The 18,606-nt window shown below is 40.2% G+C and overlaps 2 protein-coding genes across 2 annotated transcripts in view; one reads left to right on the forward strand and one right to left on the reverse strand.

The window, feature by feature from the left end:
- The first annotated feature begins 2,112 nt into the window (after positions 1-2,112).
- Positions 2,113-6,924, forward strand: GNG10 (G protein subunit gamma 10). Its single transcript, XM_072359307.1, has 3 exons — positions 2,113-2,285; positions 4,750-4,881; positions 6,023-6,924. Exons 1-2 carry the CDS (start codon positions 2,205-2,207, stop codon positions 4,873-4,875), a joined length of 207 nt encoding a protein of 68 aa, XP_072215408.1. The 5' UTR covers positions 2,113-2,204; the 3' UTR covers positions 4,876-4,881; positions 6,023-6,924.
- A 2,711-nt stretch (positions 6,925-9,635) lies between these two features.
- The window catches only part of SHOC1 (shortage in chiasmata 1), a 47,250-nt gene continuing 38,279 nt past the window's right edge, over positions 9,636-18,606 (reverse strand). Inside the window, exons 20-25 of the mRNA XM_072360355.1 lie at positions 16,776-16,869; positions 15,650-15,781; positions 14,259-14,408; positions 12,556-12,727; positions 11,791-12,345; positions 9,636-9,736 (exon numbers count right to left, since the gene is read on the reverse strand). Coding sequence (XP_072216456.1) covers positions 9,636-9,736; positions 11,791-12,345; positions 12,556-12,727; positions 14,259-14,408; positions 15,650-15,781; positions 16,776-16,869 — 1,204 coding nt within the window. The remainder of the gene's footprint in view (positions 9,737-11,790; positions 12,346-12,555; positions 12,728-14,258; positions 14,409-15,649; positions 15,782-16,775; positions 16,870-18,606) is intronic.

An 18,606-nucleotide genomic window follows, 5' to 3' on the forward strand; every position in this document is an offset into this window, starting at 1 on the left:
AAATTTAAACCTCAAGTATTCTTTATCCATTCTGATTCTTCTGATCAGACATCAGCATGCTTAGAACACAACAGTTCCCTTTGCTTTCATCCGTAACTCAAGTCAGGTCAGACTAGAATCTGACGCAGTTTATGGTTTCTGTATTTCTAGTCGAGAGCCTTATTGGGGGAAAAAGTACACAGGGTTTGTAGCCAGGTTGGGCTGCTTCTGTCTCTTCTCATGTCTGCGAAGGTCTGTATCCGTGCAGGTTGGTTCTGGGAGAGGCTCTCTTAACCTTGCTGCTGCTTCCAAAGCTTGTAACAGCTAGCAGTTTGGAAATGCTTATAGACCAGTTTTTGAAGTTAGACAGTTCTGATTCTGCAAAGGTGCACGGCCAACCGTGGGGTCATCTAATTTGGAAAAAAACTTCAAGATCTCTAAGCCCAACCATCAACCTGAGCCTACTGAGCTCCATAACTAAACAATTTTCCTCAGTGTTCACTTGTCAGATATTTGCAGGAGAGGAGATTCCACCGCCTTCCTGTGCAGCCGGACTGATGTCCAGTCTAAGCCTATCCTTCAGGCCACTACCTTACATTCTATTGCTTGTTATCTGAGAAAAGTGACTGACACCCACCTTGCTGTAATCCCATTTTCAGGTATCTGCAGAGAGAGATGAGGTCTTCCATCCTTCAGCCTCCTCCAGACTAAACAACCCTAGTTTAAAAAACCCACTCTTCATACATCTTTCTAGTCTCTTTACCAGCTTAGTTGCTTGCCTCAAGCAACTCAACATCCTTCTTACAGTGTGAGGCTCAAACAATACAACATTCAGGATGTAGGCTCACCAATGCCATATACAAGGAGGCAGTCCCTTAGTCCTGCTGGTGACACTGTTTCTGATTCAAGCCAAGACTGGCACGTGTTCAGCTGGGTATCGATCGACACCCCCAGGTCGTTTTCTACTTAATCTCTGCTGCAACATACTGCTGCCTTGAGCTTAATTCACATGGTAGTTAAAGGACAAATCAAACCTACAGTTTGCTAAAGAAAACATCCAAAATAAGTTGTGCTTATTTCCAGGAAATAATCTTATTGGCCTTGTAGTGATGTTCCAGGGACGCCGCAAAGGTGTTTGTCAAGTAGGACACCTTCACAGCTTGGATGTGTTACTTCTTTTCCCATCAGAACATATTCAGCCTCCTGCAAGGACAGAGAAGAAAAAATAGTTGCAGTTTCTGCGGCAAATACAAAGCGAAAATGAGTACAAATAAATGAGTGGAATGGTGCTGCTTAGCCAGTAAGGTAAGGCAGTTATCTCTGCAGAAAAAGCCAGCAAGAATACCTCTATGTAGACACAACTTCACAGGCAAGGAGCTGACAGCTCAGCTGGTTTCTTAAGCAGAGGCATAAGCTCGTGGGCTGCAGGCAGAACTTGCTGGGCTGTGCCACTTACATCTCTGTGACAGAGGTCAGAAGAAGCAAGTGTCTGTCACAGGGCTGCCAGGTTGGAGTGACACCTTGTTAGCTGAGGTCACTAATCATTTATTTATAGCCTGAAGTCTTATTTTAGTTCTAAATATATGCATCTTAGTCATGTATTTTAGGCCCTATTTTATCTTGAAATTGAGTCCATGAAGCAGTATCAGACACATGCAACCATAGTGTGTAGTGGTGAGGTCTTTGTGTGAAAGTGTGTGGCTAACAGGAGTGCAGAACGGAACAGAACAAAACAGAACGGAACAGAACGGAATGGAATGGATTATTTCTGTTGGAAGGGAGCTTCAAAGACCACCAAGCCCAACTACGCGAGCACTTTGGGGCTAACCAAAAGTTAAAGCATGCTACTGAGCGCATTCTCCAAATGCCCTTTGGCCACTGATAGCCACGGGGCAGCAACCACCTCTCCTGGAAGCCCGTTCCCATGTTTGATCACCCTTATGGTGAAGAAATACTTCCTTATGCCCAGCCTGAACCTTCGGCTTCCCGCCGTTCCCATGCGTCCTTCTATCGGCTCCTGGGAAGCAGAGACCGGTACGATGGCATCTTAAAGGAAAAGAGTCGGAGTCTCGGATGGAAGACGGAGTTCATCACCCGAGGCCGGCTGCTGGGGGCGGAGCGGACGCGGCCCCTCCCCCGGGCGGCTCCCGCGGTGCCGGCAGAGCCGTGCCGAGCCGCGCCGAGACGATCCGATCCGCGCCGTCCCGATCCTGCCTGCCCTCGTTATGTCGTCGGCCGGCAGCCTGAGCACCATGCAGCGCCTGGTGGAGCAGCTGAAGCTGGAGGCCGCCGTGGAGAGGATCAAGGTGAGCCGGACCGCCCGGGGGTCCCGGAGCCGCCCCGCTTCGCTCTCGGCGGGGCCGGGCGCGGATGTCGGTGCGCGGAGAGCTCTCTGCCCGCGGTTCGGAAGGTGCCCGTGCCGCGGGGGCTCCGAGCCCATTGCCGGGGCCGCCGCCCCTCCCGAACCGCGGGGTAAGCGCCTCTCCCCGGCGGGAGGCCGTGATGAATAATGGAGCAGCCCCGCGTTAGTTCTGCTCCGACGGGCACGCAGCCGCCGCTGGAGCCGCGCCCGACAGCTCCCCGCAGCCGGGTGTTTTCTACCAGCTGACAGCTCGGGGACACAGGCGATTTTCTACGCACGCATGCACCTTCTCCTGCTGCATGTTTCCAGACAAAGACAGGCCAGTGAGGCAGCGCTGTTATCTGTCTGCTCCGGTGTTGGGTTTATTTTTCCTTTCTCCTTTTTCCTTCTTCTTTTTTCCTCTTCCAATCCAAATGCAGCCCTGCAGTCCCGCCTCGGTTCCCAGCAGGTGCAGAGTCCACAAGTTCTTCAGGGGAGTGACTTCTTTTTCATGCACAAAATCCATCAAAGGGTACAAAGTGATAAAAGTCTAATTAATGTGCGTCCTGTACTCCCCTCTGCCCTCACCACCTCCGTGCATCCTCCATTTTTCTCCATCCAGTTGCAAAACACTGGTTTGCACAGTGCTGGGTGAAGTTTATGGGCTTACAAATCATTTTGGGTGCCTTTTCTCTCTTGATGTCTTTTCACAGCAACGAACCAAGCTGTGCATGATAAAATCGTGTCATCCAGGCTTCTTGATACAGAGTGTAAAATCATCAAGGGACATCTGGCAGAAACCGCATGAATCAGCTGTAGCTTTAGCTGATGGCGGGATAGGAGAAAACATTGTTTTGGTTACTTTGAATACACAATGTGTTTTCAGGAGGAAGCTGAATATGAAAGGAGTTTTATAAATACATCCCACACTACAAGTTCCAGTGGTGATTTTGTTTACCCCGACAGCTAAAAAAGTAGACAGGAACGATATTTTCAGAAAGAGGAAACCATGAAGGAAAGAAGTACCCCCACGCGTCTTGCATGCAGGAGGCTGCTGCTCACAGCACGTCTGTGCTGGGACGAAATACAGAAGAAATCCCTCTACTGTCTGTGTGAGCTGGAGGAGTGGAGTGCTGTGGGGGGTTGTGCAGGGCAAAGAGTGTCAAGATCTGTCCTGGAACTCAGTGTACCAAGGGCTCAAGCATCAGCACTGTGATTAAGACAAGGACATTAATATCCCAGGGGACCAACGGGGCTAGGCAGGGTGGAGGCTGCATCGTCCTTTGCAGCATCCATAAAGAGGTTGTCCCCAAGAGAGGGACAAGTGGCAAAGCCTGCTGAGCGGCAGGGAATCCTTGCTGTGGATGTTCCTCCTTCTGCTCCTCCCAAGAGGATCTGTCAGGCTGTGGGAAAATGTTTCTCTCAACAATTTCCTGCGGTGCTAACATCTGCTGGAGAGTTAGGCAGTTACCAGGATCAGTGTTCGGAAGGAGAGTCAGCAGGCAGGGAACGGGGCAGCAGCAAAACAGTGAACAAGCGCGCTCACCAGGCCGGATTTACAGGTGCACTTCCAGGTGTTGTCAGATTGGATGGCCCACAATGAAAATCCCACCAGGTCTCCAGTGTGGATCCTTCGGTCTAGAGGCTGGGGAGCGTGGATAGTCATTCTGGTTCATCCCTCCCCTGGCAACACTGCAACCCTGTATAGAAGGAAAAGCAATGTTTTAGAAGTTGTGTGGTGGCGATGGGGGTTGGAGGAGAACCAGCAGTGTGCTCAGGATTTCCCTTCACCAAATTGTGTCTGACAACGTGAGCATCAGCGCTTCCCTGCAGCTGTTACCAATGCGCATCCCAGAAACTGGGAATTCCTTGACATTTCCCTTCAGAAATACAGACACACGACTGTCCACAAGGAGAACAACCAGCTTGCCTTTGGGCTCCTGGGCTTGTTCTGCACCTCTGGGGTGTGATTTCACTGCCAGGGAAGGTAGCAGTTTGAACCAAAGGCTTGACATCCTTGTTCTCTTGCTTTCTTTCCTTATTAGGCTTTGTGTTGCTCAACAGTTTGAAAGTAAAAGTCCTTTTCATAAATGATCTGAGAATATCGGAGTTCAAACACAAAACTGTACAACAGAGTGGAAAATGTCGAGGTCACAGCCTTGTCTCTTTCAGAGGAGATGAGTTCCATGCCACTCACACCTCAACCCTGTATGCAGCTCTAGCTCATCACCAGTGTAGCGGGACGTATGTCTCATCAGAGCTCTGCAGACGAGTGCCTGTGTTGATTTATGTGATGTTTTAGAACTCAAGAGCTGACTTGACTTCTCCCCAACTTTTTGATAGTGCTTCTGCAAGAGGAAATGCCCAATAGATGCTTGTGAATGAATTAGTTTCCTCTCTAGATTTGTTTTTCCTTTTTCTTTACTCAGGTCTCCCAGGCAGCTGCAGAGCTCCAGCAATACTGCATGCAAAATGCCTGCAAAGATGCCTTGCTGGTTGGGGTTCCTGCGGGGAGCAATCCCTTCCGTGAGCCCAGATCCTGCGCTCTGCTCTGAAGTCAGGTAACAAAATCACAGATACCACCACCACTGCTCTCATTGCTCCAGCAATGACAAAGGGGCACCGTGAGAGCTGCTTGGATTTTGAGTTCTTCATAGCAAATTGTTTGCCACATTCCTGCTGGCTCTAGAAACTGTTTTCTGCTTCTTTTTAGGTATGGCAACTGAACTATGCCTCTTTTTTACCGTCCTTTTCTTTTCGTGTTTCTGTTTGTTTGTTTTTGCATTTGAGCAGCTCTGGGCTCGTTATCAGCATCTAAAATAATAAAAACTTCCCGTGTGTAATTGACAAAGCCACAAACATAAACAGTCATGTACCTGGCTTGGGGAAGTGAGATAAAACCTCAGTACTTTCGTGAGTCTTGGTCAAGATCATAGCTTAGGCAAGAGTCTTGTTAAAAATACATTTTGTCTCCGACATCCTCCCTTGGCTGTATCAGCCTCCTGACGGCTTTTCTCTTGTTATAGTTGATGCAGAAGCGGAGCAGAGCTGGGACAGTCTCTAAGCACGTTCTTTGTAACAGTTTTCAGCTCAGGGCTAGAAGATGAAGTGCTACCAGAGCTCTGTCTGCCTTAGAACAGGAGGAGAGAACGCAGCTAAGCGTGAATTGTTCTTGTGGAAAAGTGTGTGGAAGAAAGCACAAGCAGGAGACTTTCTTAATTTAGATGCTATCCCTTAATTCTTCCTGTCTCAGATAAAGTTGATAGTGACTGTTGCGCATGTTTACATGTTTTTTGCTGTTATTAAAGCAGCCCTTTTGTGTGCGTGTGTGTTATTTCTAGGGTTCAGTTTTGATTGCGTCATCAAGGCAGGATATGAAGCACTTTCCCAAGCCAGAGTTCTATGGTTGATTTATGATAGTTTTAGACACGTGTAGCTGGGATCAAGGCATCTTTCTATCATTTTTTTGGCCAATGTTTTTCTAGATATTAGTTTAGTTACCTCAGCATCGTAAAAAAAGAGTGCAGAATTGAAAAAGCCAGTATAGAAAGTTTGCAGTTATTCAAGGACGTCAACGTCCAACAGAGGAAAGTGGCTACTCAGGTTTTCTCTGTTCAAAGGAGCTTTTTTGTGCTATAGGTTACTTAAGAAATGTACCTGAGTAGGAAGAAAGCATTTAATAAACTCTTTTTCCTTTAACAGGGATGGTCAGCAGAGAGATGCCTTGAAGCATGACATGACTAACAATGGCCTTTTCCTCAAGAAAAGTATCTCTGTGCCCTTACTTCTGTGTGGCTAAAACGTGGATATTGATCTGTTCATCCTTGTGTAGTCATACCTCACACTTTTACTAATGTTTTTTGTAATTTTTTTAACGTAAATGGTCCTTTTGGTAAAAGCCGACATTGTTACTACGCTAGACTTGTCTACACAAATACTACTTGGGAGGTTTACATTTCAGAAAGCAAAAACGTGATTATTTTTTACCAAATCACCTATTTCTAACTCGGTAGGTTGTTAGGCTGGAGTGACGGTAATAACTATTTGTATTTTCCAAAGCAGAACATCTGAGCAATGAACTGTTAAAACCTAAAAGCAGATGCTGATAGTGTTACCGGAGATGTTCTCAGAAGCAAGTTTTCTTTAAACCTGAAACCAGCAACACTGTTTTTTTCCAAGTGCTTGTAGGTGCACAAATGACACCTGTTAGAAACTGCTTGACACGGCGTGTAGCACCGTCTTGTTCCATAAGGCAGGTCACTTACAAAGGCCCTGCGCTGCTTAATGCTTCTCATAATTCGCATTTGTGAACACACTGCCTGGGTGGAATCTCGTGTTTAAATGTTTGAAATGTAACCAAACTCACTCTGAAAACACATAAGCGTCCAAAGAAAGTTGTGTGCATGATTTCCAAGGTTTGAAGCGCACGGAATTACCAAGTTCCACAAATAAAATACACTCGGTCGTTTGCCTTCACTTTTCTATAGAACGATTTTACAAGGATAGATTTTTTTTTTTAAATTTTTTACTAGGTTTTCCATTTTGTTTACTTTCTATTGTTTGTATTAACCTTCTAAAAGTTTGGAAATAAAATTCCTTTCCCTACTGGCTTTGATTCCATTATTTAATTGTCAAAGAGGACGGATTCGTTCGAGTACGTTGAAGGGGGGCATTGAGGTTTTGCAATGGGAGGGAAGGCTTCAAGCTATTTGGTTGTCTTTTTGGTGCTTTTTTTTTCTTGTTTAGTTGTTTTTATCCTTAAGGACAAGGTCAGTGTTGGAATATTAGAAAGTATCTTATTGTGTATAGTTATGTAAATATTTAGGCTGGACAGTAACTGAATTACTAGGCCCACTTAAAGGTTTTGAAGTCTACCTTCAGTGATCTGAATGTATAATCCTCATCAGTGCTAACTGGTGCGGTGCAGCGAATGTCCTCCAAACAGTTCAGTTTAACAAATGGTTTTCACACTTGCTGCCCTGCTGGGAGACACTGAAACAACAGTAATAACACTGCCAATATAAATTGTACTTCTAAGTACAGAAGTGAATGTCCTTCCCTAAGTGCCCTTCTCTGCTCCTGCTTCCTTTTTATTGTGGGATGTTGAGAGTATGGCTGCCAGCTTTCCTTTGATACCTGACACACGCGCGTCTTGTTGAAATCCAGAGGAAACACTGGTGTTCTTATTTGCAGGGAGGTGCTCAGAGGCTCAGGCTGGGATCAAAATATTCATCTCAGAGAGGGGGGGAGAGAGGCGAGAGTTGGCCTCAAATATCTTTGAACATCCAGCAATTGGCTATCAGCCACTCCCTCCCAAACAAACCCTTTGTGGTTTGTTGTTCTTTTTTTTCCATCCCAGAATAAAGCTTACCACTAGCAGCAACATTTGTTATTCTCCTTGGTGCTGGGTTCTGCTGAGCTGGCAGTGGGAGCAGCCAAACTGCTGTGTGCAGCAGTGGGTGGCTGCTGCAAGCTGGTCGGTCTTGGATCTTGCCTTTTGATTGCCCTGCCCTGCTCCATCTGGCATCTGTCAGCTGAAACACCACACTCAACATGTGTGGTGTGGACATACACTGTGGGTGCCTATGAAACGGTGAAAACGTCTTAAGTTGAAAGCAGCTGCTTCTCAGAGGCCTCAGAAGCCCCAACCCCCTGCTGCGCTGAATGGCACATAATCCAGACCTGTGTCTCTGTGGGATCCCAGCTGTGTCCATGCCTAATAACAGCAGCAGACGAAAGCCTTGTCCAGCAGGTGTGACAGGCTGGCAGCATGCTGGTTATGCTGAAGTCCCATGAAAGGAAGATACAGGTTCAGATATCCGCAGAGGAGTGTGCTTGCTGCACTGCTTGGCTTCCTGGGTACGCACTGCACAAAGACCTTCAGACACGAACACAAAGCTAGGGATTGGCACCTGTAATTTTCTCCACTGTGGTCATCTGTGAAGAAGTTTCTGCAGAGCTGCACTCTTAAAAGAAGAAATTCCTGAGCCTGGCAAGCTGGGAGGCAGTTCTGAAAAACAGAGCCAAATCTGTGTTGTAAAGAGATGGAAAATGGTTAAGTCAAGCAACCACAAAAATGGGCCAGAAATAGTGAGCAAAATGCGACTTTTATTTTAGTAACTACTTTGTGCTGGTCAAACATGGAAACATTGGCAAATTTACAGCCCTATAAGAGATTTTATTAATACCACACACGAAAACTATTTTCTGAAATCCTGCAACCAGTTTGGATACAAATAACCTGTGGAATCTACTGTGAACTACTTCTGGAACTGACATCGTACTTCTAGGAGTTCCTGGTTAACAATCAGAGCCACGTTTTCACTGAGAGGCCAAAGCTGCTCCTCTAAGAACTGACTGTATCTGTCCAGATAGTGAATATGTGCTTAATGAAGACTCAACACCAAGAAATTATTTTATTGCAGGCCAAAACCATACATATGTTTTTTTTTCTGTTAATGCATTAAGCTTAATAAAAAAAAAGTGAGTTTGAAAACTGACTTATCTGAATGCAAGGTCGCTGAAGAGACACTAATATTCTGAACAAGCAGACCATGCAAGGCAGCAGCAGAACGGAGTTATTCTCTACCACTGCCTCCACAAATATTTCTAGCTCTGTTGTCAAATCTTTTGATGGAGAGTGGGGAGCTGGACACATCTTCTCTTCTGCAGCTTGTAACTGAGATGACTTTTTTCTGTTGTCTAATCTCCTATACTTCCTTGTTATAGCCTAGAATTTCTGGTATTGGGTGTTGTTTATGAAGGTTGATTATGACTAAAGCCACACCCAAGCCATGAAGGAACTGAGAACATCACAGGGCTTCCAGAAGAGCTGTCAGAAGGCATGAAGTAGAACTGAACCCAAAAGACAAGCAGAAAAATCTCTTGCTTTATACGCAAGGAATTTCTAAGACTTTATCATCAGTTTTGAGATTCAGGCAAATCCAGTCCTGCTATAAAACATGAAAGCCTGCATCCTCAAGGAGGAAACACAGGTTACTTGAAAACTCAACATGAAAACTCAACATGCTTTAGCACGTTACTTCTTTCTTCTTCTTCTTCTTTTTAATAAAAAATGATGAAGTAACTTTATACAATGTATATGAACAGATAGGTGTTTACATCAGTAATTCTCCTGGCTAAAGGAACTGGTTGGTTAAGTGAGAACTAAAAAAGAAATCCTTGTTTAGTCAGAAATCCCAAATACTATTTTCCCTCTCAAAATGAACAACAACAACAATAATTTATCTAAATGGTTTAAGGATCAAGGAAAAAAAAAAAAAGAAAGAGATGTGGCAGCAAGTCACCATTCAATTCAAAAGAATTTAAGACGTGTTTGTCCATCAGCTCTTCCAGGGACTCTTTCATACATCAGTCTCCTTTTTTTAATTCTTGGTACTTCTTCAAATCCCAGATCTGGTAAAGAAGGTGGAAACTAAGGATCAGCATAACAAGCCAAAAATATAAACTCAACTACATGTTTCTCAGAAGCAGTAACAGGCTTCATCTGCAACAAGTGTAGTTTGTATGAAACAAGCTAACCACCATAAAATTAAATATGTACAGATATAAACTGCTGTTTACAATTATTGATCAATTTGATGCATTTTACCGCATAATAGTAGTATGGAACCTTATATATATAACCAACCTGTGCTGTGCTTAACTGGAATATTTCAGTACCAGCTTTCAAACAAATTTCTATTTCATTAGTATTACACTCAGTACAATTCAGTCATTACAAAAGCTAATTCTTTTAAAACAGAGACAGAAAGTGTTCCTAAGTTAGTTGAAGAAAGTTCCTTTTACATTCTTAAGTATTTTTTACATAAAGTATTTGAGAAGTTAATTTATCAATATGCTTTAACGGAAGAAAATTCTGTTTAGGCCTTACAAAATGTTAAAGCTCTATTGTAATACACTTAGTAATTGATTTCCTCTGTGTCAGTAAAAATAGTAGTTTAGAGTAATAGCATTAATTATTTGAGGTTTAATTAACGTTTTTCTTCCTAAACTTACAGAAATTCCTGAATGTTTCCAACGTGTCTTTCTAATTCGACTGTGTACATTTCCTAAATCTGAGATTTCAGAAAGCCTTCACTGTTTTGAAGTGTTTTTTGCATTAGCATGCACAGCTTACTTAACAGACCTTGGTTTTTCCCTTGACTAATGGTTGATAAAGTAAAGCATGCCTGTTGTTCCAAAACATCAAGCAAATTCACCAGCCCTGATCAAAGGAAACTACTGTGGTTAGAATTTTCTGCCATCAGAGTCAGTTACAGGCTACTGAAATATTGTTAACTATCCAGCAATAATGCAGGTCACAATTGTTATTCCAATGGAGATGCAAAAGGTCTACTCATAATTTCAGTTGAGCATTTTAATTTTCATAGCCTGAAAACTGAAAGCAGTTCACCATATCCAATTAACTTTTCCTGTACTTAGTGTCAGAATTGCCTTAAGCAGCCCACTAAACACAATGATATCAATTAGTTACATATGCTTTACATGAATGAGCCTGACCTAATTAGTGGTAGTATTTAATACCATGTTGGCTTTGCTCTGTCACCGGGAGTTTTAACTACAGACAGTAACAGAGAAAACACAGACTATCTATTCTAGGGGTTAGGAGGTTTATTTAAGAAGCTTAGCCTTGTATTTTTTAAGAACTTGGCATCTTACCTTGTAAGAAGTAGCAGATTAAAAAAAAAAAAAGAAACAAAAAGCCTACTATATGCAACAAAACAATATTTAGTCTAGTGGGGACTAAAGATTTTTTCTTACTTTCAAGGCTCCATGCATATATACTGTGCCCTACAATAAATGCCTAATAACACACTAAACTTTCTGTTAGATAATATATGGCTTGTTATAATTTCAAGATTCATTGTTTAGCCCCGTGAAGAAGACACAGGGGAAACCTCAGTGCAGCCCTTGCAGTGTTCAAAGGTAGCCTATTATAGGAAAGTTGGAGAGGGACATTTTATAAGGACAAGTAGTGACTGGACTAGGAGTAATGCTTTTAAAGATGGGAGATTCAGATTAGAAAGAAGGAAGAGATTATTTACTCAGAGGGCAGTGAAGCTGCCCAGAGAAGCTGTGGGTGCCCCATTCCTGTAGGCATTCACAGCCAGTTAGGACAGGGCCTTGGGTGGCCTGATCTAATGGATGGCAACACTGCCCAGGGAAGGTGGTTTGAGCTGGGTGGGCTCTAAAGTCTCTTCCAGCTCAAGACATTCCATGATTTATAGTTTAATTTCCTATTGCTCCAAAATGAACTTAAATACTTAGGAATCTTCTATTACACAAGGAAAACAAGTGCAGGTGTTTTGCACAACAGGAAAATGAATATTATTAGATTGTATTAAGTAATTATTTAAAGAAAATATGAAGTTGAGTTTTACAGGTAGTACTTTTTCCAATGAAGTTACAAATAAAATTGCAGTGAATTCTCCTTGCTTTGTACATACCTATTTGTTTTTTTCCTTTTGCCCATAAGAATGGTGGACTTCGCTTTCTCTTTCCTGAAGGTTCTTGACCTTGGTTTTGAGAACATAGAGTTTGAATTTCATCTGGATCAACAAGGGAATCAGAGTGACTTAAGCTAGTTGCAAATGAATCATATGTGCAAGTGGATGAAAAGTCTTTCCATGGAGTCTCATCAATCAGAATTTCTGGACTCTTAAATGCTGTGTCTCTAAATTCTTCCATAAAAGCTATAGAGCTGTCAGGAGGTACACAGCCACTGAAAGTTGTAAAGAAATCTTTTTCAGAAGTTTTGGAGGAATGATCAGAGATATAATGTTTCCTGAAAGCTTGACCTTTAACATAAAAAGAATATGTAGCATTTAGATGAGCAGAATCTTCACAGCCTTTTGGTTCAACAAAGAAATTCTGTTTCCTCTCTGGGGCTGCTTCTGAAAAACATGGTCTCTCGTGCATATAGCTTGAAAGGTCAGAGCTGATAAAACCTTGATTATGTTTCAATGGAAGAAATGTGGCTTCAGAATTCACACGAGATGGCCCTGGTGGAGAAATATTTGAATCATTCTCTTTGAAAAACTGAAAAACCAGCATGTCTCTCTAAATTTTTTAGTAAAAAAAGGAATCCAGTGAGCATTAAAATATAGCCTGTCTCTTCATAACAATTCATCTTTCAATGGTTAGAAAATAAAGATTCTAACAGATTTTCACCTGGTTTCAGAGATGATACATTTTGGAAGTAAGTCAGTTACCTGTGATGATTTGTGCCTTAGGTAGCAACTCTAAAGACTGAGAATTTTGCTTATAATCTGGATAGGGTCTTTTAAAAGTATTCCAGTTTTCTGGAGGTGATGCATGTTTCACTGTTGTTTTTGGTGGAGCAGCAGCATTTATGCTGTATGAAGAGGTAATGTCACTAAAAAGCTGAAACCAAAGAAAAGAATTTGAGCAGTTTTTATAGTGCAGGACTACACTCTCAAATATGAAAGTTAAATCACTAGTAAGGATTCTAAAGCTTATATATATATATATATATATATATATTTGTTTACTGGAAATAAAAATAAAAGACTTGGCAATATAGAAAGAGAATCACTCATGGTAGACAGTGTGCCACCAGTCTCACATCTATAAAGAGACTAAGTAATAAACAGCACATTACTTGAACCACAAGAAACCAGTGTTGTAGTATATTCTCTTTCATGAGATAGGACTGAAAGAAGTAGTATCCTCAATGTATCGGTAAATGTCACATGTCATGGAAGGATTAAACTGATGAAATACTTTTCACTCAGTAAACACTGCTGTACGCACATGTAGTTATTATAATAACACGTGTAAGTTAATAGTGCCTGAATATCTGTTCCCTTGCACCTTCACCTTTGCTGAATGACTTAGGAAAACAGGATGCCCTCCCCTTTTATAATAAAATCATAGAAACAGAGAATAATAGAATACCTCAGGTTGGAAAAGACCTTAAAGACCACTGAGTCCAACCACGACCTAACCATATTACCCTAACAGCCCTCTGCTAAATCGTGTCCCTGAGCACCACATCAAAAGAGTTTTTAAACACATTCAGGGATGGTGACTCAGCCACCTCCCTGGGGAATCTGTTCCAGTGCTTAACAACCCTTTCTGTAAATAAGTGTTTCCTGATATCCAACCTAAACTTACCCTGGCACAACTTGAGGCCACTTCCCCATGTCCTGTCACCTGTGAGAACCCCCCCCCTCTTGCTGTAAGCACCTTTCAGATACTGGAAGAGAGCAATAAGATCCCCCCTCAGCCTCCTTTTCCCCAGATGAAACAGCCCACATTCCTTCAGTCACTCCTCATAGGTCATATTCTCCAAGCCCAGCTGACTATAATGAGTCAGTAATTTTCTAAGAGCCCAACTGAAAACAGTAGCAGCAAAGAAACAAGTAGCAGAGGACAGAATTTCAGACACTTCAGCTGACAGAATTATTCCTCTTAAACTCTAGGGCTCCTTCAAATGATTTGTGCATTAAGTTTACAAGTGGTGGGTTATACTACAGTGCAGACAAATAGATGGCAGGAGGAAAGGGGAAGAGGAAAGGAAAACAATTATAAAACAATTATTGTTTTATAGAGATATATAAAGATATATGCTGGTAGAGTACTTGATGTGATATAGCTTAGACTTTTTTTCCATTTGATTTTTCAGAGTATCTTCCCAGTTAAGGAATTTTTCCAGTTCTGATAACCTTCACACAAACATAACGATAGCCCAACAAAATCTGCTGAGGATTAGCGAGGGCAATAATTTAAATATGAACAATACACTGAAGTTCTGAAAGTAATAGAACGTGAATTCATTTTTAAATGACTCTAGAAAACAGCCATGTAGTATCAGATTGAAAAGAAGAAAAAAGGGAAAGAATGACAACTGTGCAAATAGACTGAGCTAAAACATAAATTACTTTTGACTGACCTTTAAGACTTTTTTTGGAACCTCTGGTAGGAATTCCTGGAGTTGATCAAAGCTTGCAAGAAAAAGCCTGTTCAAAGAAGATTCCCTTTTTAACATCAGCTGAGCAACCAGGGGGTTGATACATGGAAAGGTAAGCAAGTATTTCTCCATCTGGAAATGGAAATAATTTTGTCAGATGTTTATTTTTGTTTCTACAATCCCATTCCTATCAATAGGTCACATCATGTAATCTTTGAATCTGTGCAGTTTTAGACAGGTGTTTTATGCTCTTTGCATGAAATTTATTTTATTTTTACTACGTTTTTAACAGTGTACCGTTCTTGTTAAAGAGGAAATTCTGCAAACTAGTTTGATAAAAAATAAGTACATAATAAATAAATAAATAAATAAATAAAAATCCTAGACTGTTTTTATAGGAACCACTGAATCATTTAAACCTGACTTCTAAACACACTACTGGATTTACTGTTTATTCTCTGTTTCGATAAGAATTATTTAGGTGAAGATAAACCAACAAAACTATTTTATTTTACCAAAGTTACATTTGTAAACAGCAAATAGACAGGTGCCAGAGCAGGAATTACTAGGTGGAGACTGACTGTCACAGAAGGGGCAGTAACTTGAAGACAGTGGTATCTAAAGAACTTCATTTTCCTGTTCCTGACTTTCATAAAGCTCTGCATTCAACACATCAGGATCTATTGCCTTCAACAGAGATAAAATACAACCAACTACTTTTCTCAGTCAGGACTCATTCAAAATGCTTTTGAATTCTGCTAACTCTAAAAGGTATCTTGACTTTTCAGGAATTCAGGCTTTTCATGTAAAATGACTCAATCTTCATCTTTAATTTGGAAACCTCAATATACACACTAGAAAAAGTCAATATTTAAACACGATTGGTAGATGTGGTCCAGTAATATCTATTTCCAAATACTGTGTGATGAATTAAGCAAATTTTTATTAGCTTGTGTTAAAAAACTCTGTAAGCGACTTCACTGACTTCAGTAATGGTTCACTATCAGTGAATTTGGCTTACTGCACAAGTGAGCTGCTATATCTTTCACTTTTACAGTTTGGATAGTTTTTCAAATACAGTGCTGAAAGTATGTCGGAGTCACACATAGCAGCCTAGAGATGTGAAGAATGAATTTCTCTAAAGATTAATTGTGAAAGCACAGGGGAAATCCTAGTTCTGCCAACAAAGATGACTGATGTCAGAAGCTTTACATACATGTGTGTGTTTATGTATCTATAGCAAATATGCATACATACACATACATAAAATGTATAAATTAATATAATAACATATTTTTTAAAAATGTTTCACCTACAGCTTAGTCTGAGAAACAGGGAGAAAACAGTGTAATATAACATAAAGTTAAATAAACCTCAGAGGGCAAGACAGAAAGCCAAGATTTATCCAGCCATTCATGAGGACTGAAACTAGAAGTCATCAAAATGTTGTCAGCTATTTGACGAATTAGCAGTGCTGCCTCTTCAATCCCTGGTGTAAGAACTACCTACAAGTAATAATAATGATAATTTTGGTTAAAGCTTAGATTAAAGAATAAAACTCCAAATGTCTTAATTATCACTAGAAGTTAGCAGATGGAAAAGCTTAACTGTGACCCTGAGCACAGTAGCTAGTAAGGTGGACTAACTAATCCAGATCTATGCTCATCATACAGTTGAACTTCAACAACTGACCAGAAATCTGGCTCCAAATTACACTCGTTACTTACACAAATAGGCAAAATTTAGCTTTTCCATAGATCTCCTACATGCTATCGGATTTGTTGGTATGAGTTCAAAATAGGCAATTCTGAAATGCCTGGATAGTTTAAGAAGATAGAGATGTGCAAACCCAGTTTCCAAACAAACTGTCAACTAAGCTGCTGTATAAATGAACTGAAAAAATCTTTAACATAAACAGATAATTTTTAAAGAAACATTAATATGTGAATAAGTTTTTTAAAATTGCCTAAAAAGGCTACTTTTTGCAAAAAGAAGACAGGTGAAATTTTTGCCCCATTTTTTAAATGAGAATTATTCCACACACCATATTTTTTATTAATAAAGAATAAAAGCACAATATTTGTAGTGACATAATAAAAATGAAACAAGATATCTGACATTACAGAGAAAACATACGCTTTCTTTTCCACTACGTTATCAACAATATTAACCTAAAACTTCAAAGTAAGGCATTAGTAGGAGAATAAGAGGAATAATACACACTCTAGTATTCATAAAATCAAGGTAAAACCTTGTTCCTTCAATTCCAGTTGTAAAATGCTGACTGTCTTCTGCACAAATCTGATTCAGCTTGTACTAGAGTCAATCTGACTTCTTTTTACTGACTTCAGAAGTACTGAACTAAAGTCCTTTATCTTACTTTCTGAATGTTGAATTGTTTCCTGTTTCTGTTGTTGAACGTGTGCTTTCATGAAATAATTTTGAAATATCACATAGCGAAGATTAAAATAAAATAACTGTTGGGGAAAAAAAAATTACCTTCACTTCAAAGTCTTCTGACTTCTGTGTAAATTCTATCAAAGTGGCATAAATTAAGACAAGGCTGAAAAGAGTATCTCCCCTGAGACTGTACCTGTAAGAACAGTTTAGTTAGACCGTTAATATTTTATATGTGTGTGCAATAAATGTGTCTTGTCTGTTCTTTGTGTTAATAAATCTCTGTTCCATTTCCTGGAATTCTGAGCACTAGTACATTTCCTTGAACATCACTATCTGTGAAAAGATAACTAGGGTGCACGAAATAACTGAGAACTGAAGGAGACATTGTAGATAAGAAAATGGAGCCAGCTTGCAGCAAAGAAAGCCTGGCCTGAAGCAAAAAGGCTGTATCAGGGTCAGTCACCAGAGAAAAATTATACACAGAGTGATGCACAAAAGATTAACCACTTCCTTAGAGAAAAAGAACCTTGCAATAGGTGATGAAGGACTGCCTGAGAGCTATATCAATAACAGTAGCACTTCCACAGAAAAAAAAAATACTGCTGTACTTGGAAATGATACACAGTAATGCTAACATAGAAGTGATTCATAATCATGTATTTATAGTGATTAATTTACTTCAAGTACTTCAAAAGCATAATTGCTGTTGATAACACATTTAATACTGTGAATGTTCTGGACCTGCTGATTTGAAATATTTAATAAAAACTTGCCCTATATTAGTTACCTGCCTCAAAGCCTCCCATTTTATTACAACCATTTCTTTAATCTTTTGTCTTGTGAAGGACCAGAAACAATATAACATGAAAATCAACCTTGCTGGGTTTTGGGGGGCCTCTGCTGAGTTTTTTAGATGAGATCAGGACAACAATGTAATAAGGTGAAAAGGTGAGAGCACTGAAGAAATACAAGGCTAGAATATTCATATTCTTCTAAGAGAAGTGTGTCCCTACAGCGAAATTCAAATAATAAAGAGTTTTAGTTTTTGTTCTGGTATGCAGCTCCCCTTAGTAATAGCTTTTTAAAAAAATACTGAGACAGCAAAAGAATTTATTTACTTACTCCAAGCTCACTCTTTCTCTGGAGCAGAAAACAACCCAACAGCATGTATATTGGAGTGATAATGCTGTCAGCTTCAATATCACATTGTCGCAGGACTTCTCACGATTTAATTCATCCATATTCTACCATTAAATTAATATAAAAAGTAAAAACTAAATAAACATATTACCATGGCTGTCATAACCTTTTCATATGCATTGCTGTACTATATGTGAGTTAGATAAAACATGCTCCTTATCAGTAGTTGCTCTTCTACTCATTAAGGCATTTGTCTTGCTACATGACAGAATTTACACACTATCCCATCATTTAAAGTATCTCTTATTTTTATAAAAAGGAGAACAAATTATTTTCTAAATTAATTCTAAATTAATAAATTTATTTTCTAAATTACTAACTATCTGGAATGGGAAGAATTCACATGCAGATTGGTAGGAGAGTATAGTCACACAAATATACTTAACTGGTTATTACAACATTCATGTATACAATCTTATCCTCAGCTACATATCTTAACAATATTTATACAATCAATTTGAAGTGAAATGTGATAATTCTGTGAAAAAAACAGTAGTGAGATGAGAACATTTTAACTACTCAAGCTGGCATAGGCAGAATTTTGGAATTAATGAATTTAGATATAATTTGTGTAATGAGAAAATGCATGATTCTGATATCATTAAAAACAGAATATACATTAGTGTGCAGACATGGTGAAGAAGTGATATATCCAGTTACAGAATTTGAACATGATATTTTCATTTTGTACCTGCAAGAAGATAGCAGTGCATTCATCTATTGTCAACAC

The sequence above is a fragment of the Excalfactoria chinensis genome, chromosome Z (assembly GCF_039878825.1).
Source record: "Excalfactoria chinensis isolate bCotChi1 chromosome Z, bCotChi1.hap2, whole genome shotgun sequence".
Classification (NCBI taxonomy): domain Eukaryota; kingdom Metazoa; phylum Chordata; class Aves; order Galliformes; family Phasianidae; genus Excalfactoria; species Excalfactoria chinensis.

Excerpts from the sequence above, each read along its gene's own strand:
- GNG10 (XM_072359307.1), top strand. The coding sequence starts at position 2,205 with ATGTCGTCGGCCGGCAGCCTGAGCACCATGCAGCGCCTGGTGGAGCAG. Across the intron at positions 2,286-4,749 it reads CCGCCGTGGAGAGGATCAAG|GTCTCCCAGGCAGCTGCAGA; the intron begins GTGAGCCGGACC and ends TTCTTTACTCAG.